The sequence below is a fragment of the Phodopus roborovskii genome, unplaced genomic scaffold, assembly GCF_943737965.1.
Source record: "Phodopus roborovskii unplaced genomic scaffold, PHOROB, whole genome shotgun sequence".
Lineage (NCBI taxonomy): Eukaryota > Metazoa > Chordata > Mammalia > Rodentia > Cricetidae > Phodopus > Phodopus roborovskii.
This window is the reverse complement of record NW_026126447.1, coordinates 34,615,805-34,638,297: the sequence shown is the minus strand read 5'-3', so window position 1 is coordinate 34,638,297 and position 22,493 is coordinate 34,615,805. Positions and strand designations below refer to the sequence as shown.

General features: G+C 40.1%; 1 protein-coding gene across 10 annotated transcripts in view; it reads right to left on the bottom strand.

Moving 5' to 3' along the window:
• Positions 1–22,493, bottom strand: part of Sgip1 (SH3GL interacting endocytic adaptor 1) — a 191,803-nt gene that overhangs the window by 667 nt on the left and 168,643 nt on the right. For all 10 annotated transcript variants that reach the window (XM_051188253.1, XM_051188254.1, XM_051188251.1 and 7 more), the window contains 6 exons: positions 10,471–10,582; positions 5,445–5,600; positions 3,447–3,579; positions 2,375–2,577; positions 1,834–1,898; positions 873–1,037 (listed from right to left, as the gene is read on the bottom strand). In XM_051188253.1, coding sequence (XP_051044210.1) covers positions 873–1,037; positions 1,834–1,898; positions 2,375–2,577; positions 3,447–3,579; positions 5,445–5,600; positions 10,471–10,582 — 834 coding nt within the window. The remainder of the gene's footprint in view (positions 1–872; positions 1,038–1,833; positions 1,899–2,374; positions 2,578–3,446; positions 3,580–5,444; positions 5,601–10,470; positions 10,583–22,493) is intronic.

Genomic DNA, 22,493 nt, shown 5'->3' with positions numbered 1-22,493 from the left:
GAGTTAGAGACAACTTGTAGGAGCTGTTCTCTTCTTCCATCATCTGGTTCTAAGGAGTCTAGTTCAGGTTATCAGGCTTGGTGGCAAGTACCTCCATCCATTGATTCACCTCACCAGCTCAAAACTACACATATTCCTATTTTTTTTTAAATATCATTGCATGTATATACATGATGTGTGTGTGAGTGTGTATGTGTGTGGAGGTCAGAGGACAACTGTGTTCTAAATTAGTTCTTTCCTTTTACTTGTAAGTGGATTTTTGGGACTTAATCCACGTTGCCGATTTGTGTGGCCAGTGCCTTTGATCTGATGAGCCATCTGGCCACAGATAGGTTAAAGGTTGCTTTTAAAGTCCAACAGCAGATCTTCCTAGATCTCAGCTTAGCCCGACAATTCTAAAATTCAGGAAGTACAGTTGTTGAACAAACATCTTCCAAGGAATCTAATGCCCCCAATGCCTTTGGCATGTCACACATTTTTATGCTTTCTCCCGCTTAAAAACAACAACAACAACAACAAAAAACCCAAAAAAACCCTAAAAACATGTTTTCAGGTAGGAGAGAAAGTCAAACCCAAGAGTGTCAGTCTTCTTCAGCAATGCAGCAGCAGGACTTATCCCACTGGCTTCAATATATAGATCAACCTTATGGGGATGATGGCTCAGTCTGAAATAAACAGACCCAGCATATGCAGCCAGAGTCTTCCCATTTGGGTTGCCAGTTCATCTGTACTTTATTCAAATATGGGTTTGTTTTCTAATGGGACATGGGGATAGGAATGAGAGAGCAGAGGATGAGAAACCATACTTGGTTCCTGCTTGAGGAGGGGTAGCAACGTTATTTCTGCCAATGAAACCAAAGCTACCCATTTACCTGCAGCAAACCTCTTCTTGATGAGTGAAAACCGGTACCCTGCTCCAACAAGCTCAATGTCACAGCCAGACAGTGTGCTTCCTTCACTTGTGAACTGCACAACCAATGGGGAGGGTTTGCTTGGGCCGTCAGATAACTGAAATCTTGCCAGTAAAGATCCTACACCTTTAAAAGAAGAGCATCATTGCAAGATAGCAGTTCCTAGTGTCACTTTGCAGATAAGTTTGAAATTGCTTTTGAGATTAACTGTGCAAAATTGGGCAGCCTAGAGAGCAGTACATTCTTCAGCTACAAAATGATGGTGAGTAAAAGCATCCTTGAGTACTATGTGTAACTTGTTTAAATATGTCAGGAGATGCAGGGCGTTGGTGGGGCACGCTTTTAATCCCAGCACTAGGGAGGCAGAAGCAGGCAAATCTTTGTGAGTTTGAGGCCAGCCTGGTCAACAGAGTGTGTCCCAGGACAGGCTTCAAAGCAATACAGGGAAACCTTGTGTCGGAAAAAACAAACAAAACAATACCAAAAAAAAAAAAAAAACCCAAACCATACCAAAACAAAATAAAACAAAGCAAAGCAAAACAAAACAAAAAACAAAACAAAAAAAAAAAAAAAAAAAAAGAAATATGTCAAGAGCGTGGTACTTTAAAATTTGCACATGCCCCAAGGAGGGCTACATCCTTCTCAACTGGTGATTGACATCAGAGGAAAAAAAAGATATCTACATGGGCTCTGGCACTGGATGGACACATGCCTCCTGAAGGGTTCTTCTCTGCCACCGTCTAAACTATATACGGTGAGGTCTTGGTGGGACACCAAAGAGGAAGGTCCACTGAAAGCCACTTGCTTTTATGGAGGTTAATAACTAAAAACAGTTCTGCTTGTTTCTAGGGCTACATGGATTCGGGGTCATAGTTGGCAACACCTGTAAGTTATCTCAGATTTAAGCCTGTGATTACATTACCTCCGTTTTCTGACTTCTGGGAGATATCAGGAATTTTCCACAATATTCTTTGCTGTTCAGCATTCCTAAAAGTAAAACAAAGGGCTTTTTCACATACCGAGGATTTCTGTAAAGATGTCACATTTCCAGATGATGTGAATTAAAATAAAGTGGGTCTCAAAAAGGTTAGCTCTCAGTAACTACATATGTCCCCTACACGAATAAATGTTCTCCCTTTTCCTTATTCTGACCAGCCACAGCAATGTGAGATAAACAGAGGGCAACACAGTGTTTAGAGCACATCTACACAGAAAATAGATGCAAAGTATTTGTTAATCACCTAGTTTAGGCGATTTCCATTGTAGTCACTGGCTAGCTCACATTAATTTTAAAGAAGTATTCTTTATTTTGCTGTTACTAGTAGAAAAATTGATTTCCCTGCTCCCCTGGCAGGCTTGCTGAGGTCTCTTCCCACAGTAAACTCTGGCACTATAAAGTCTGCAGAACTTTAACAAGAAGGAGCCCTTTTATGGAGCAGAGAGGGGACGAGAAGCTGTTTTACCAGACTGCTGGAGGAAGCACGGCCTGGAGCTTGGTCACTCCTCCATCTATGGGGACCAGGAACTGCACATTGTTAAGGGCCACTGCGGTGGTCATGGCATCCGTGTTGTACTTATAATCTATGCGCAGGTCAGTGCTCGCAGGTTCACACCGCCAGTTCACTGCCAAGTTCAGAGGTGTCGACTGAATGCCCTGGGCAGACACCTTGCCAAAGGACGGGAAAGAGAAGGTATAAGTCTCAACTGTTAATATAAAACCGAACCAGAGGCTGTGATTGGCTCTCCAAGGAGCAGATGGGAGGTGTGTGTGAGGGGAAGTTGGGGAGGGGTCGGGAGGAGAGGAGGGAGGGGGAACTGGGATTGGAATATAAAAAAGTAAATTATTAAAAATAAATAAAAACCAACAAAAAATTTTCATTAGCGTAATCATTGAATTATTTCTTAGCAAAAGTTTCTTTAGAACTATTTCATGAGGCTATCACACTAGAAAAAAAAATACTGGTTATTTATACCCAACCACTTAAAAGTATTAGAACACTTGTGCTCTTACTGTGATTATGCTGACCTAACTTACTACCAACCAGTGATATTTAAAAATAGATTTATTTATTATTTGTATGTGTATGTGTGTGCCTGTGTGGATTTGTGTACACCTCGTGTATGCAGGAGCCAGCAGAGGTGAGAAGATGGCCTTTGCACTGGAGTCATGGGCCACCATGGAGTTGCAATCACAATGTGGGGCTGGGAACTGAAGCCATGTCTTCTCCAAGAGCAATAAGTGCTTTCAGCAGCTTTTAACCTCTGATATATTTTTCCAGCCCCAACCCTTATAATCTTAATTAAGTGCATGCGTGTTTCTATAATTTAAAAATGAAACACCTCACTTTGTATTTATGGGTGTATGATGAATATTCTTCTCACTAGTTCCCACACGATTCTTTAAGGCTTCAATTTTTCATAATCACAGCACTTCCATAATATTAAAAGAAATGTTACTTTTATGCAACAGTAGGCACTTCAGAATGTAAATTTGTAATGTGAAACAAGAGTACCCTGACCATACAATAGGCTTACCTGATACTTGAGCATGTCCACATTATAATATGTAGCCTGGGGTTTTTGTTCAGAGACTTTCTTTAGGTGAGTCATCAAATTTGGCATGTTTACCCAGAATTCCTTGGTATTGGCATCATTTTGTGTATTATCACTATTAAGATAGAAAGAAAATCAGTGATTGAACAGCGTCTCATTGACACCTCATGTGCACAAGAAGTGTCTCAGCAGACGGTCTCTGATTTCTCTATTGCCTATGACAACCAGAACACGAGAGCATCCCCAGGGTGGTTTTAGCACAGTGCAGTTTGGTGTGGTGTCCCATAAGCCACCCAGTATCCACAAGGAGGCTCTGCTCTGCAGCCAAACATTCCTGTGAGCTCCTGTCTATTAACTCAGTAGAATGACCACTGGGACCTTTGAAGTGATAACTACCTCCTTATCCATACTCAATAGTTCTCCCTATACTATCTCAGTTCTGTCTAATCAGCCAATGCAATTAAGGGGAAATAAATTGATTTCCCTTTGAACTGACATAACATAGTAATTTTCAGGATTTAACCAGTTAAAAGACTTGGAGGTGCACACTGGTAATCCCAACTTTGAGTAGGCTGAGGCAACAGGGTTAAAAGTTCAAGGATTTTGTCTAAGAGCATCTAAATAAAAACCTGGATTCACATAAAGACAGTCTTGGAGTTTACAGTGATAGTCACAGTTACTTACAGTAGGATACAGTCTTGACTCTCTAAAAACCTTAGCATTCCTGACAGCTGGTGCTCAGCAGCCTATTTAATGACCACTTGCCTGATCTACACTGCAGCTGCTTCTTCATCCATGATGAAGGACCAGCTGGGTTCCATGGTGCTGGATAATGCTATCTCATGCGGACAGGATGACACATAAACAGATAGATTGGACGTTTTTAGTGAAAAGGATGGGGGCCTTCCAGGAGAATGGCAAGGGGATGGTTGGTGGGGCTGAAGATGGCAGGGGATGGACGGGGAGACAGAGGAGCTGAGAGGAAGTGGGTGTCATAGGAAGAAGGGGTGGATAGTAGTAGAACAAGGGGAAGTCAATGTACCATGCCATGGTGTGGGGCAGGACATCACTCATTTTTGATAAGGAAGGACTAATAAGGAGAACATACACACAGATTTTGGTAGATGCTCAAAGCCAATTGCAGCAAGTTGAAATTCTGGGGCATTTGTCATGCAATGCCACTGATCAGCTGTGAGCAAAGAGCAATCTCATAAAGGTCATTGGCTGTAAAAAGTATTGGAGCAGGACCAGATTGGAATCAGGGAAGGAAGCACTTGTTATTGCCACAGTCCAGGGACATGATGTTGGTACTAACTCAAGGAAAGATGCTGAAAAGGAAGAGTGTGGGTACTTTTCAGAGAGACTTCTAGAGAGAATCTTCCTATCCATACTTTATGATGGAAAGGAAGCTGTCAAGAATGATTCCTTTTCTCACCTCCACCACAAACCAGTACACACGTGCACATGCCTAATAAAGGCATTGTTTCAGGTTTGAAATGAGACGGTGTGCACATACAGAAACTAATTCACATTATCTTCCCTGGTGTGATACCCATAAAAAGGACCATTATAGTAAAATCATATGTTTCACAGGAAAGGTTTTCAAATTTACATGGAAGAATAGCCCACAATTCCAATATTATTTCATTTAAAAGGGTGTTCATACAACAAGAAGGTTTTCTATTATTGGGCTCATTGCCTACTGTTCTTAACAACTATTTATTAGTAAGAAGTGAAACAGGAGCTATACATTGTCAGCGATATGGAGTTTCCTTAAATGCCTCTTTAACTCCTTTAGAAGCTGTGAATTAGAACACACAAATGCATACACAGCTAGGCATTTACACAGCACCACAGATAGAAAACTTGATAGCAAACACACGGGCCCGGAGTCTGGGTGTCAAATCTACATGCATATCTGCAGAGACAGGGTGCCAAGGCAATCATCTCTTTAAGACTGTATGCAGAAATCATATTTACCAGCAGAGAAGTTGGGGGTTCGGCAGGACATGCTCTAACCTGCTGGAATTTATCACCCGAAAAGTCAGAGCAGCTGGGGATGGGTTGTTGGCAAAGTGTCTGGTGATGCCAGCGGGGAAGGACAGTACCATTTCTCCTGTAATCTTGACAATGCATCTGGAATACCAAACACATGAGAGGAAAGTTCAGAGACAGGATCAGTATCCTGGGATGCAAAGCAGTGGTGGGTTTGAATGACAATGCGAAATACCCAGAGTAAAGGACAAGCAGTTACAATTATACTCCCAACCACCAAGTCATTTCTAGCTTACCTGAGAATTAGAGAACTGATTTTTTAAAAAGAGCCGTAGTTGTAAGGAAATGTAAAATATGTTTCTGTAATGGGAAATTTTAAGAACTAGAAGTTTGAACTTACCATTTTGAATGTTTTGGAAAGGACATATACCTGTCTACTAAAAAGTCAAAAAGAAAAAAACTGGCCTGAAAACGTAGTGTGGTCAGTTTCTTTTATGTACTCCCAGGCGAAGTTCTCCCCTACTTTATTAGTTCTTTAGTCCATTATTTTGCCTATTTTGTCACAATTAAATTAGCCATAGAAATTAACACATGGTAAGATGATAGTTCAGAAGGAAGAATAATCATTTTAAAAGGCTTCATAGAGGTAGGAAGATGATAAAGTGTAGATACTTATAATACAAAATTTCATACATTTCAATGATATAAAAATCAATATATAACCAGGATCCATGTTTCCATTGTCTTCCATGTCTTCCTGTCCCTCTGAAATCCCTTTGGCCCAGTTTTACAGTCCTCGATCCTAGGGTCCTGCTATGTGCTTTCATCGCTCTTCATTGTTTTGCACTTTTTATAATATAATATAATAGATATGTGGTTGGGGATGCGGTGAGACTTTGTTCCCTAGAGGCATTATTTTCAGATTTATCCACGAAACACTGTGCATCAGTAGTTAATTAGTTTTTCTTTTGCTGAATGGATATCCTATTTTAAAAATAATAAGTCAATTCACCCATCAAAGAATATTAGAGTTCCTCCCAATCTTCACCTGTTACAAAGGTGTGGTCGTCTTTGAGTGGGTGTGGCTCTAACTTTTCTTGCTAGGTATGAGGGATCGCCAGGTCCTGTGCTGGGGATGCCTTTAACTTTTAATGAAATAGCCCGACTTCCCGTTTTTCTTTCTTTGTCTTGCCCCCTGTCTGTGTGTTTCATTCTTCTTTCTTTCCCTCCTTCCTTACCTCTCTTTCCTTTCTTCTTTCTACAATGGAAAATACAGCAGTGTGGGCTCGTGAGTATCTCAGCATTTCCACACCCTCACTAACGCTGCGCAGAATCTGTCTTCAACTATTTGGTGAGTTGTGAGATCCTGCTTTAACTTGGCTTTGAAGAATGTCTAAGAATCTTAAGGTCTTTAAAAAAAGATTTAATTAATTGATAAGTGTGTGTGTGTGTGTGTGTGTGCGTGCGCGTGCGTGTGCCCGCCCTTGAGTGCTCTTACTATGGAGCATGCATGGAGGGCAGAAGCCAACTTGCGGAGTTGGTTGTGTTCTTTCACCACACGGTTTTCTGGGAGATAGAGCTCAGATGATCAGATTTGGCAAAGGTGCCTTTACTGCTGTGAGCCATCCTACTAGTCCCCAACTTCGTTCTTTTTCAAAGTTGTTTCAGGAATGGGTCCAAACAGAATGCAGGTTCACAGCATCAACTTCGGCACAAACTCAATTTATAAGCTTTCAATTCCAACCCACTCTATTTTACCTGGGAGACTTTGAATTAAAAAAAAAAAAAAAAAATTCTCTTTGCTTACAGCATCAGGTAAAGTTTTGTCAGTAGAGGGCGCAGAAGAGACAGTGTAAGGAGTTCGCTTAATCTCCATACTCTCTAAATGAAAATTTGAAATTATTGTATTTTTAGATTACTGAGTTCCGTGTCTGTTTGACACGGTTTTCTTTCTTTAGGAAAATATTTTTGACCTGAATGATTGTTCCTACCAGAATTTGATGTGAATGTCAATGTGTGATTTGAATCCAGATTAACAAAGCTTAAAGTGAAACAGAATTAGAAATCGATTTTTGAATAAAGCCTGGGGCCATGTAAATCCTCACAAATGAAGCATTTACAAAGAATGAAGAAATTTCCAATCAAGTGGCATCTGACTTACACATTGGGCTTTCCCTCTTGTCACAGGTAGCAATGAATTCTCCAGTTCTGGGCTACAGAATATGAAGCCAGTTAGTTCCTAGTGGACTTTGAATTAGGGGAGGGCACGGGGAGGGCATCGCTCCCATGTGACTGTACCATTCTGTTGACACTGAGCACAGAGCTTTTTCATGAGCATGCTCCGTGTGCAGGAGCTTGAGTTGCTTATTTAGTCAACCTCCTGAGGCTTATAGACCATGAACAATCTTCCCTCCCCCACCACACCACTCAGTTCAAATGACCCTTTCTGAAGCCTTCTTTACTGTCATCATCATTCCACCTCCTTACTTCACCCTTTTCTAGGTTGGATATATGGACAGATTTTATTTTATTTATTATTTTTATTTTTTTAGAAAATTGTATGTCAAAACATAACATTGTATTTGCACCTTTTCTATAAGACATTGGATTACTTCCACATGCAAGTTTTAGTTCCCATCTTAGATGTCTCCACCTGTGTGCCTCCTGTCTAGTTCAATGGTCAGTTCAGAGTAACCATTCTGTAGAACTTAGATGAGGGAGTCTGATGGGAGATGTCATTCTGTTTCTCATACTGGTTAATGAATAAAGCACTGTTGGCCAATAGGAAAGCAAAATAAGTGGGACTAGGAGACAAGAAGGATTCGAGGAAGTAGTAAGGAGGAATCAGCATGGAGAGACTGGGGTGACCAGACGCCGGCCCCACTCCCTGGTAAGATGAGACCACGTGGAAATACTTAGATTAATGGAAATGGGTTCATACTTAAGACAGAGCTAGCCAATAAGAAACAAATAACTGGCCAAAAGCATTATATCAAATACAGAGTCTCTGTGTGATATTTGGGGTGGCGCGGCTGTGGGACCAGGTCGGCAGGAAAAACCTTACTCGTTACACAAGTATTAGTTCCCATCCTAGTTGTCTTCACCTGTGTGCCTCCTGTCTAGTTCAATGGTCTGTTCAGAGTAACCATTCTGTAGAACTTAGATTGAGCACCTTGAGCCTTGTTTTGGTGCTAAAGATGCAACAATGGAGAAAAGAGCCAAAATCCAGCTGTTAGAGCCTCCATTCCAGTGGACGGGGAGAGTAGACATAAAAAGTATGTGTGAGGTGTTGGAGAGGACAGCTGAAGAGGAAGTGAGGTAGGAAGGGTGGCGAGGTTGGAGGGGGAGGGGTGCTACTTTCTGCAGGCTGAGTGAGAAGTTCTGTTGGTGAATTTGTTGAAGAACGGAAGTGAGGGGACAAATTGCTCAGATACATGGATGAAAGCTTCACTAAAGAGAAGGAGAGGGGCTGTGGGAGGTGGGATGGGGAACAGAAGGGAAATGGCTACAGGCTTAAGTGGAGAGTATTGAAGAGGTAGGAGGGTAGACAAGGGAGGCGGGAGTAAACCCTGTTAGATGAGGGGTGTGGCTGGAAGTCCTCCACCAATAGAGCACAGAGCACCCAGAACCTCACAGAACCCTGGGGAGTGTCTCTCCTGTAAACAGATGAGAGTTTGGAGCATGGGAATCAGTGCCATGACCAGGATGGACTTCAGAGGAAGCTGGGGAGACCAATTACATCTCTAAATATACTAGTGAGTGAATGAACGAAAGCCCGCTAGGGAGCAAAGAGAAGAGGATGGCTGTGTGAGTCTCCCGCGATTTCCCACCACAGTGTACGTGTTCTCGCCACATTCCTATTAATTTTTTTAAGTAAATATGCTTCTGTTTTTCTCAGTTCTTATCAGCTCAGTGTTTAAGGAACTGATCGGCCAGTGCTGAGTGATTCTTCTCACTCACATAGCAGGCAGGTGTACATATTCTTTGTTCTAACAAGTCTACAGGACTAACATGTTTGTAGTGTTTTTCAGCTTAAGCGGACAGTGTTTATGTGTTCCATATGAGCCTCTCTCCACTTTCTCCCACCTTCTCTCTTTCCTTCATGTCTCACCTCTCTGGATCAACCCCAGGCTATAGTGTTTGTTTCAATATATTATTATGGACCTAGAATAAATCCTAGTTCTTGTTGAAAGAGCCATGACAGCCAGCAAGAATAAAGACCCGGTGACTGGGTAGGATGCTTTGGGGCTGGAGTTACTAATTCTATTGGTTCTTCAGAATAGTATTAGTAGAGGAAGACTTTTAGAAACAGTGTTTCTGAAGGGGAAAGAGGACTCACACTTTGTCATGTGAATTCCCACCTAAAGTGTGTCGCTCCAATTATGTTCAGTTCTTACTGCTTAGTAGGATCCGTAATACATAAGCACACCCGGTACTTCCCATTTCTCTCGTGCTAGACTAAGGTTTTCTAAGCCCTGTTCTTATGAGTGAATAAAGAACTAAGAGCAGTCTATCCATCACTTAGGTTTCCTTTTGTTTATTGATAGAATGCAGGCCTAGATTTAAACCAGCTATACACTTGGCAGTAGTGTGGTGCGGGTGTCTGGTGTGCAGGGTGGATTAACATGGTTTGGATTCCCTTTGTTACTGAGTGTTGAAGACTGCCTATCTCTCTGTGAAAAAGAAAGGTACCCATAAGATGTGGTTTGTGTCTTTAAAGCCATCATGTGGGAGGTAGAGTCAGTCGGATCTCTGTGAGTTCAAGTCAACCTGCTCTACATAGTCAGCTGCAGACGGCCAGGGCTGCATTGTGAGAGTGTCTTAACAGAGAAAAGAAAATGTAATAAAATTTCAGAGAATTAGTGGAATTTATGGATCTGATCCACTTCTCCACGGAGCTCTTTCTCAGAAGGTAAGATAGTTTATGTTTAATGTCCACCCCACCCCACCCCGCCCCCACAACTCCATAGGACAGGGCTTCAAGAGCACCAGGCCCTTATCTCAGGCTTACTTGCTTGGGTCTGCTCCTTTGAAGTAGGCGTTGACAGTTTCTGTGAATGCTGCTGCAACTGGGAGGGTGTCCTGGGCCCCCATAGTTAGAGGGCTGGGTCCCCTGGAAGAACCTGTAGGAGATGAAATGCTTCCTTTTATTTGGGGCTTATGTAAAAGGCATGCTTACATGGAACTAGCGATCACTAAGGGACTGGGGAAGGGAAAGGGTCTTTTTTTTTTTTTTTCTAAACAAAACAAAACAAAACAAAACAAAAAAAAAAAAGACGTGATTACACAGTAGCTGTGTGTTCAATGAAAGCACAAGTATTTAAAGAAAATATTTGGCTGGTTTATAGACAAATACACTTGACACTGATTCATTGACTACGGAAGAAAATCCAAGCGAAGAACAAAGTCACAGGGGTTTATAAACGTTCCGCATAAAGCATGAGGCAGTATTTGCATGACAGTTTGTGCAGCAGGTGGTTAGTAGAGAGAAGGGTTAGTTTCCTATTTCCCACTAGAGCATTCCACCCAATCAAATGCTCAGCTTGAAAACCTGCATTCCTTCATTTGGAAGAGATAGTCATGTGGTGTTACATAACTCACAGCTCTTTTCTGCATTATTTCCATTTTTCAAAAGCACAGTTGCTCCTAGGCTCAACAAGGTCAAGATCCTTGCCTAAAACAAATGCTACCAAAACGATACAAGTTGACTCCACACAGACAAAAGAATGCAGCACACCCTTGACACTACCAGGGTCTTTGTGTTCACTGAACACCTGCTGTGTGCCAGGAGAGGCAACATACGCCTCCCTCCCTTCACCCCACCTTCCCCTCAGCTTGTGGGACAGGCAGGGAGAGACATATTTTACAGAAGAGGAAGCCAAAGTTTAAAGGGCCTTTTCCAAGATAATACAGTTATTCAAGCAGTAAAACAAGAATCCAAATCTAGATTTGCTTTCCTGTAAAGCTTGTATCCTTATCATCACACGCTGTGTGGCTGGTCTACAAGAAACACTTAACTACAAAGATTTGCTGCAACACTTCAAAAGCATAAAGTTTAGTTTGTTGCCTTTGTGATTAGCTTCTAGGCATGGTACTGAACATGGTATCTATGTTACACCTTGATACTTCTCCTTTCTACCAAACAAAGATGTTATTACTCTTCTGGCATAGGATACATGCATTGATGTAAATCCCATCCTTTATATGTCTTCCCCCTGGACATGACCTTTCCTGCTCATTCTAGCTCATGACACTCCCCCACCCCCAGTTTTTTTCTATCTTTGTTCAGCTCTTAATATCTTGTACTTGGTAGTAGGCCCTCAATCTTTTAAAATTTTACTTATTTATATTTTACGTATGAGTGCTCTGCATCTACACCTGTGTGCCAGAAGAGGGCATCAGATCTTATTACAGATGGTTGTGAGCCACCATTTGATTGCTGGGAATTGAACTCAGGACCTCTGGAAGAGGCAGCCAGTGTTTTTAACCTCTGAGCCATCTCTCCAGACCCCATGGACCATCAGTTTAACAAATATGATGTACAAATATTTATTGGTATGATGTATCATGCAGTAGATACTGAGGATGCTCAAGATAAGTTAAACATGGTCTTTTTTTTCCTGGAGTTCAGTGTGCAGTTATCATTATTTTCATAGTCAACAGCATCACCACCATCACCATTATCACTCACACCAGTAAGGACCTCTGTCACTGCTATTTACTTCCCATTTACTATGTGCCTTGTGTAAGTAATAAGCATGATATTTATTGGGCAGACCACCTGTGTGTTTCAGCCATGGTTTCCAGCCTTCAACACTGCCAAGAAATGGTGGGGCATCTAGGAAATGGGAGTCACATGGAAGGAATTTAGGTTCTTGGAAGTATGCTCTTAAAGGAAACATGGAGACTTGAACTCTTTCCTGTATAACTCTTTGTTCTCTGGTCACCATAAAGTGAATGTGTCTCCTCTATTACATACACATTTTTGACATGATATATTATGCCACCATAGGCCTAGAATACAGGGCCAAGGAACTGTGACTCCAAATACACTTTTCTTCCTTTTAAATTGGATATTTTTTTTAAAAAAACTTATATTTTTATTTCATGGAATGTGTGATTTGCCTTCATGCATGTCTGTATGAGGGTGTCAGATCCCTTGAACTAGATTTAGAGACAATTATGAGCTGCCATGTGGGTGCTGGAAATTGAACTTGGGTCTTCTGGAAGAGCAATCAGTGCTTTTAACCACTGAGCCATCTCTCCAGCCCTATGTTGAATTCCTACTGTTATGTTTGCCACAATAACAGTAAACCAATTAACACAGGACGAATATTCAAAGAATTTCTACAACTTGCTCAGTCATGCCTAGCTAATATGCAAAAAATTTTGAGATTGATAGTGAAGTATGTGTGAATTCAAAATTTAGATTCTGAGGACTATATTATTTTGTTTCCTGAGTGGGTAATTATTTGGTCATTTGTGGCAAGAAAACAATTGGGGCTAACTAAAGTGTGTACATCTGGGACCATGGGGTTGCTAAGTTTTAAAGAAAGGAATTAGGGATGAGCTACTTGTGCAGTTCACACTTCCTCAAATAGAACCAAGTTTATACCAGCCCTTCCTTAGGAACATGTGCTATCATCCACTGTTAAGTCCAAGAAAGGTGATGTCTACACACATTTACAAATAATACAATAGGGATAAACAGGCAAAACAATTTTATTACACTATTTACCCATTAGTTCAGACATTTATAGAGTAATTAATAGATCCTGGAGGACAATGACTTCCCTAGCTGATGGTAACAAGTGGGCTGGAGTGGAGAGGGGTCTAGGCTGTTACCATTACAGCAAGATCATGGTTTCCCTGTCATTGGAACTTGGGAGTTTGGTGAGGTAGAAAATAAATTACAACCAAATAGAGTAATTAAACAAATGCTTTAAAAGACTGGTGTGAGAGAAAAAAAGATAAACAAAACAAAACGGGACGATGGTTAGTAAGTGACAAAGCATTTTATACAGATATTTTGGGAGATTTTATACATAAAAATGGGCATTAAATAATTCTTTTGAGACTCTATATGAAAACCTCTGGGTATGTTTCAGAGCAAAATGCACAGATGTACAATATTTATATAATCTGGAGTAGGAGTATTGATTTCTTGAGATTTTTGGGTTCTTGGAACTGAGATTTGAACAGTCCCTAGGAAACGAGAGACCCATGAGCCATCTGACATGGGGGGGTCCCACATTTAGATCATGTTAACTATATGTAGTGCATCATTTAATGAGGTAGACAATAACGTGTGGGAGGGAATTTGTCTTAAATCCGTGTGTGGTGTATCTGTGCATGCGAGTGTGTTCTTGTGTGCTCTCGCGTTTCTGTGTGTCTCTCTGTGTGTGCTTGTCTTGTTTGTGCATGTGGAGACCAGAAGTTGACATCGGCATGTTTTCTTCAGTCACTTTTCTGCCTCATTTTCTGAGACAGGATCTCTTCATTTAACCTGGAGTTCACAGTTTTAACTAAATTATCTGGGCACCGAGCCCCTGGGTTCCACCTGCCTCCACCATCTGTATTGGAGTTACAGAGGCATACAGAGACATGCCTGGCTTTTTACCTGGGCACTGAGGACCAAACTCAGGTTCATAAGTATATGTAGGCGAGCACTTTACCCACTGAGCTCTCTCTCTAGCCCAAGGACATGCCTTAAGAAGAAAATAAAACCGATGGGAAATGCAGATGTTAGCAGATAAAGAGAATACTATGGGTGCTTTATTTTCCAAAACTGCAGAATATTTTAATGGATATGATAAGTTTGTGAATAAAGCCGTGTGATTTGGGTGGCTGATAGAGGAGAACTGACAATCACACGAGTCGCGAGTCAGCAGTTAATGTTTACCAAAAAAGAACTCTCTACTGAGGGGGTCCAGAGCTCTGTGCACAGACTAGGCTTTCATTATCAGAATTACTGGGGGGTGGTGGTGCTGCTGAAGGTGATAACAATGCAGTGATTAGCACAGCTATTCAGCCATGGCACTGGGTAGTGGCTGGGAGAATGGGGTTAGCACTGGGAAAATGGGAGTTGGCATCAGCCTGGGATTGCTTCTTTCTCTGATACTTGTCTTAAGTATTTTGGGCAGTAATGATCCAACCATAACCATTTTGCAGGTCTAGTTAAAGGATTAAAAAAAAAATAGTGTAGCATATGCTTAAGATTCTTTTTTTTATTTTTAGTTTTGGATACTGAGCTGGAACTTCTAAGGAAAAACAGCAAAAATAAAATATGAAATTCCTAGATGTTAAGATTGAAAACTGGCCAGACGATCTGGACATGGCGATGCGTATCTATAACACTAACATCCGGGAGGCTGACACAAAAGGATGGCAAGTTGTGGGCAGACTGGCTACATACTGAGCTGGTCTCCCAATTCAAAACAAAGCAGTGAAGTCAGACAACTGTGGTTTTGGAAAAAAAAAAAAAAAAAACAAACTAGCTCAGTAGATGAATATGTGTAAAAATAAAACCAACTGGGGGATTTAGTCGCTTGACTTTCTATGGTTGGGTTCTGAAGATCGATCTCAGGTAGTTTGGGCTGTATCAATGGAGAGTGTTAGAAATGGCGGCTTCACTGTCTTTTGTCAAGTGTGTGCTTTGTGGTTTAGCTCATGAGAGCGCACCAAACACTCCAGCAGTTAGACCAAACTCTAGAATGTGATAATGGAAGGTTCTAATTTAGCTCTCTCTCTTTTCGTCACCCGACTCCTCCCACTGTCCCCTACCCTTTTCTGCCCTTACTGTGTCCGCATCTTGAATGCTGTAACCATCCCTGTGGATTTGATCAATAAGGCCGTGAAAGCAGAAACACATATAAGATAAATATTTACAGAGAACCCTTTTACCTTAAAAGATCTACAATTTACAATTCTAATTCCTTGGTAAGCTTGTACTTTGGAAGGAACAGAGCATTTTGTATTTTACATATTTTTTTTGTCATCACAACCTTATCCATATATCATTTATAATAGCTATTTACAATCCTACAATCCTTTTCCAGATGTTAGGTCACTTCTAGGTGGTAATCTAAATGTATCTGTATATTAATTGATCTTTTCCCTTTGCACTATTTCCTGAAGATTAAAAAGATTAAACAAAGATAATTTTAATTGTTAAGAGGGCCTGGGTATATCACATGGAGGCTCTGCTCAGTGTGGCTGGTCATATGTGAATGTTTCTGTGTCCCCTGCAAAACTGGGATCTTTGTTTAGAAAGACTACTGACTAAAACTAGGAGAATGAAGAAGAGCTTTGAAATTTTAAAATGATCTGAAATGGTATTGTTCTTGACTCAAGAGGTCAGACTTTTTAAGACCAAAAATCTTCAAGAAAATAGTGTTGTGACCACAGAGAAGACAGCTAACTGTACTTCTCTTGGGGATGGGGCGGATTGTATAGCTTTAGCTTTCTGTCCTATAGTATTAGGTGGTTTGTAGACATTAAGGCTGTTATCGTGAGAATAACTTTCTAACAGAGTACAGATGCTCTGAAAATAGTGCCTCTTTACTGGAGGGTTGAGAGTCTCTGCCATACCATCAGAAACTCTGATGTGTGGGATAGAGGTAGGGACACAAATATGTAAATATAAGATACAGACAAATAAAAACTAAGTATTAATACACACTGAAAGAGCATATAGTTGAGGTCCATAGCAAAATGCTTAGTTGACCACAAGATGAACTGGCATGTGATCACAAGACCAACAGAGAAAGACTTGGCTCCACAGTCTTAGCCATCAGGGTGTGAAGTCTTGGTTTCCACTAGGGACAAGGTATTTGATTTATCTGGTACTCATTTGCCTCATCTTCAAAACAGCATCAATAAAAATAGCATATTAATAACTTGCACTAACCATTAGAGGCAGTATTTTTGAAGTCTTCGATGTGGTATACACTTGAAGAGCAATATGTTTTTGCTGCCATAGTTTTTGTCAATGTGAACAGTGGTTAAGGTTATAGAAGAGGTTTAGTATTTGAACTAGAGTAGACTTTTAGGTAGAAAACAAAGGGAGATCTGGAGGTTTTTCTACAAAGGGAATTTGCAGATTCCTTTCATCCTTCAATTGGTTTTATTTTGACTGTTTCTGTGCACACATGTCTAACTTGGCATCTCTCAGCAGGTTTAAGTTGCTTGGTGTAGTATTTGTACAACAATAGGCTATAAAAGTTGTTTGAACAGACAAATAATTTGAACAATCAAGACCCTTTCATTCAAATGTGAGTGCCTGAAATTAAGTGTTGTGCTGGGAACTGTAGACTGGGGACTAAGAGATACATGACAATGCATGAGGCATGGCCCTTCCTTCCTTTGTGGAACTTAAAGGGGAATGTAATATTAGCTAAAATTGCAAAGAAGCAATGAATGGTATTAGAAAAACATTTAATACCACAAACACTATATACTGCTGTTACCTCACAAGGTAGGTGCAATATTTGCTATTTTGACTCTTATGTGTGCCCTTCAAAAGCTTCTAATTCTAAATGCCAACATAAATTTATGATTTTTTATGTATAAATTTACTGTTCCCACCCCCCCAATTTCTTCCTCCTCCATCTCTACCCATGAAAGGGCAGGTTTCCTATGAGTATTAACAAACATGCATTATTAAGTTGCAGTAAGACTAAGTACTTCTGCATGTATTAAGGCTGGACAAGGCAACCCAGTATGAAGAGTAGGGTCCCAAAAGCCAGTAAACGAGTTGGAGACATATTCCTGCTTTTAGGAGTCTCACAAGAGTAATGGGCTCTTTAGTAACATAAAATGGGCAGGATTGCTCTGGGAGAAGTCCTGAGGGATAAGTAGTAGATGCAGACTCTGAAGGAATAAGTCAAGCCTGGGAAGGGGACGTACTTCACAAACCATACTACTGTGCCTTTTTAAAATAAAACACTAATTTAAATTTGGTCATAAAATGTGATAGTTTTTTTAAAATCAAGTATCAAAACAAAGTTAAAAATGAAGACTTTTTACTGTTATTTAATGCCATATCTTGCCTCCATTTGGAGTGGCTTATGACCACCACGATGGACAGGGGAAGCCGCAGCGAGGCCTCATAGGAACCACATCTGTGTTCTGATGTGAGTTGCATTTTCTACTGAAAATGGTGGTAGGGTTGGCCTGGTTACTTTGTGTTTAATTTTAAAGTTGCTGTTCCCCTACTCATTGAAAAGAAAATGTGATATAGGGTACATCCTTTTTTTTTTTTTTTTTGTAAAGAAGTATTATCATTTGTAGGGAAAAAAAGGTTAGATTTATATGTATGCACGTGTGGATGGATGTAGTCACTACATGTAGCCACTTTAAAGGCTACTGTGAGGTTTACAGAGCTATTTATTGTATTATTCATCTTGGTTAAGATCTACATAATAGTTCCCTCGGTATCAAAAATATACCTCTGGAGACATCTTGTAATTGACAGCAAAAGAAAAGCAGGACCTTCCCACAGAACACTTCTCCCCACTAGTTTTCCTGTAAGCGGGGATGTGATGACAGATGGAGGTCACCTGCTTCTCTCATAGTCTTTTCAGCTGAGTTACTAAAATTAACTTCCCTTCATGTGTCTGACTGAATTTTACTACATGCTTGGAGAAGAGAAAAAAAAAAGTCCTGCTTTGATGTAGTAAGAATGTGAAAAATTAATTTATGCAGAAGACTAGTTCATTATGTGCCTGTGTACCTTCTTTGGAATTTAAATCCCATAATGGTGAAAGCTAAGACAAACAGGCTGACTGGTACACATTATGGAATAATACTCAGGTATTACAATACTAACTTTCAAAAACTTCTGGCTGGTTTGCTTTGTAGAAACTTAGAAATAAGCTTGGAAAAATGAATGCAAACAAAATCCTGGAGTTTTAATGTGTAGTGAAATTAAGCTATCAATGTTTTAAAAAAAAGCATACAAAGTCCAGACCATAAACCATTAATATGTTTAACAAAACCAAGTCACTGCATTAATAATAAATTTCAGGTGCCAGTCACAATTCTGATATTTGAAGCTTAGCTTTAATTTCTGATGGGTATGTGGAAGACAGGCTTGGTTATTGTCTGCCCTCATTGGTTAGCAAACAAATGCGTGTCTATATTTAAGCTTATTTTGCATCTCAAAATCTGTTGAGCCAGTGGAGCATGTTCCATTAGGTGGCTTTGTGGGGTCAAGCAAATGCAGCACTGGTGTATGTGCGTGTGTGTGTATGTGCGTGTGTGTGTATGTGCGTGTGTGTATGTGCGTGTGCGTGTGTGTGTGTGCGCGCACGCGCGCACATGCGTGAATACAAGGTGTTTTTCTTCCACAGTTATCCATATCAACCTTTGAAAAGTGTGATTTTTTTCAGGTAATATTTTTAGTTTGTGCTTTTCGATATCTTTTAATTTAAGAAGTGCTTAAGTCAATATAATGATCACTAAAAGCAAACTGTGAGCTATTTTCAAGTGCATTGTAGTGGCCCAGAGGATTTACTAAAAGAAGAGAGCAAAGAGTTATGTAGTATTTGACAATATAAGCAAGTCTTGGATGCAAGGAGTCACTCACATGGATCAGAACTGAAGTGTAGCAAAATGATAATGGTGACTGTGGGTTATTAGATTACAGATTTTACTTTTCTTATGTGTTTGCTTCTCCATGTTTTCTATACAGTCCATGAGAAATAGTACAAACACAATGGGATTTTGGAAATTTTACATTGAGGTTTCTACATTTCTAATTTTTATTCCTTGCATGATTCCTTACAGTTCAAAAATGGATGCCGGCAATTTTGAGCACTATTGAAAGTTACTTTTCCATTGGGACTGACGCTTGTGGAGGAGAAAGAGGGAGAGAGCTGTCTAGAACTGATGGACTTCCTGAAAGTCTTTTGAATGGCCAGTTTCATTGGCAATAAGTTAATTCAAGAAAAGCAAAGTTCATAGATAGGAGGAACCATTACTAGTAGCTATTTTTCCTGGCCCCTGAAAAACAAAGCTTCACCAAAACATCCTTAGAAGATGCCCCTGCCCTGTTCCCTACTCCTCAGAGTAACCTTTGTGCATTATCAGAGGCATCTTTCAAGCTTCTCCCTCAGCTCTTAGAGGAAACAAAAACTTGTTATCATCATACTAAACAGCAGATGAAGAAACGTAACTGTGAAGACACGTAGTACCTGTTTAACTATTGCCTGGCAACAAGAAAAGCAGCCCCATTCCTTCTGTGTGTCCTGTGTTCTGGTAAGTAGAACAGCAGAAGAGGAAAACAATTCCACCCCATGTCCCATCTGTTGTCAGTCTGTGCAGAAGTGACTGCCACATGCATGATAGCAAAAATCGTTGAAATTCTAACAGCGATGACTTGAAATGCCTTATGTCAAAGAAATCTTGAACTTAATAAAGCAATTAGTGTACAATCCTGGTCATTATTATTATCTTTCCCATATTTTAAAATATCTATGCAAATAATTAGTATATGTGATAATTTCATGTGTGTTTTACTTTACTTTCTGTAAGGACCTTCCATAACCAACAGTCTGGTTAGTTTGGAGGTAATGCTAAATAAATATATCTAAAGCCCAGATACATGACAGGATTTGAAAGGGGACATTCTCCTGTATCTACATCTGTATCACTAGTATACCTTCTCTACTTACTTATGTCACTTCTCCTTTCTTCACAAAAGAGCTTTTTCTCCCTCTTTCTTTTGTAGTGCTGTGCCTCATACATGCTAGGCATGCAGTCAAATGCTGGGGCATACCCTGGCCCCCCCATTAAAAGACTATTTTGTTATGGAAATATGCAACTGTAAACTATAGCTAGTTTTTCCTAAAAGACTCATAGCAAAAATAAAAACTCTTATTGACCCGCCATTTTCTGAAGCAGGCTCAGGTCCATTAGAGAGTGACCAATGGTTTCCTCCAATTTCTCACCCTCCATTTTTCTTTTGGGGATGTTTGTAATTACTTGTCAAATCTGCTAAAAGCCATAATTTAAAAATTAACAAGATGCAAGCAGTTTTCTTGCGTGTCTTCCAATAGCTTTAGCACAGGAGAATACCACCAGCTAGACTTTAGTCTCAAGCCAGCTTTACGGACTGTTTTTGGTGGAGGTGGATACAGAGAGAGAGGTGACATTAGGTACCTAATCACCTTCTTGCTCCATAAGCAACAAAGGAAAAATGCTTATTGTCCATAGGAAAGGAAACCAGGTAGCAACTCAGAGCAGAATATGTTGTGGGATGATTTATGCAGAAGACTGAGATGCTAGAAATTTCTTGAGAGCAAGCAAAGTTGACACCAAGACAGCCATGTCACAAGTCAGGGACATGTGAGGTTGGACAATGATAGTAAAAGCCAGTATTTACTGAATGCTTTACATTCACAGTGAACCCATGGCTGGGCTTTCATTCTGACCATGGTGTCATAAGAAAGGTGCCATTATTATTCAGTTTCCAGGAATGCAAGACTTAGGTTATATCACATAGTGCCGAGGCCGTAGCTCCAACCCTGGAAGGTTATTACAGATTCTAACACACAGTACACACACACACACACACACACACACACACACACACACACACACACACACACCCTTTCCACGTATTTCTTACATATGTAATTGTATATATGCATATGTAAATATGTATTTCTGAGTACACTGATATAAATGAATGGAGTTTTCTTTTCTAACTAGGATAAAGTCAACTTACAGTTCAGTAACATCTACATATGGCATATGACCACATATCAGAATGCTAATACAGCAACAATTACTAGTATTCAAAGATGACCACCTAGATTTAAGTCACTCCTATTTTTTCCACTGTCCTCTTAGGTTAGTGGAGGAAATAGGCTAGGACACTGATGGACGCCTCCAAAGCACTCTATCTCCTTAATAGCAATATTTTCTACATGTTAATGTCACTGTCTATTTGATGTCTGACTTCTGTGCACTCTGAAGGCAAGGACATACTTTGCTTATGACTTCTGTGTCCCGATAGCTTTCGTAGTACCTGTGCACATAGCAGGCACTCAGTAAATAATTCTGACTGAGTGAGCACAGCTGTAATTGTGCTGATAACAAAAGCAAAGCACAAAAGCCAAGTTCTACAAATCTGATCATTGTCATCCCTACCAGATGCCTCCCTATTCCAGTTATAAAACATGACAAATCTTAGCTATGCACATCCATTATAATTAATTCTGAGAACCTATGAGAGACATAAAAGAGAATCCTGGCTCCTTCCACAGATATAATTGTGAACAAGTTAGAGGAATTTACATGCTGAATCTAGCTTAAGGAGTATGTTAGTCAAACTCTGTAATATTGACAATCGATTAGACAGCCAAGTCCTTCAACATGACTTATATATCCTTAAGATTATTATGGGGTAGGTAGGGAACCTAGTTTTTTATTTTTTGCTCAAGAGTTTCTGCTACATGGGAAATAAAAATGAAGTATCATATAAACTAACTCTTTACAATAAGAGAAATACAGTTTAATACGCGATTATTTTTAAAGTTTCTGTGAGTCAGTTCATTTTTATTTGATGTGGGCAAACAAATATAAATATTCCTTCAGTCTCATGGAGTGTCCATGTGTGAGAGTCAGAAGGGAGAAAAAGCAGGAATAAAGTAAGACTATATAATAGAAAAGGATACACACCCAAGAGAGTACTGGAGGCGTTGATGGGCATCAGGCAGAAAGAGAAGGAAACAGCCCATAATTTCCATGTTAACTTGTATTTGCAGTAACAGCCAAGGAGAAGCAAGTGTTTGTCTCCTGCAGTTTTCCTTTCTAGTGGTTAGGTTGTTGCACTTAGAATGTCACTGCATTCATCCGACTGACATTACCACAGGTATGAATGTCACTGTGTTCATCCAAGTATGACAAACAGCAGAGAAGTCAGCAAGGCATCTAGGCTATTTAATAGTTTCTACAAAAACATAGCAATTGAGTAGCCCATTCAAAATTAATCACTGATTTAAGAAATAAATAAAATAAAAACACAAT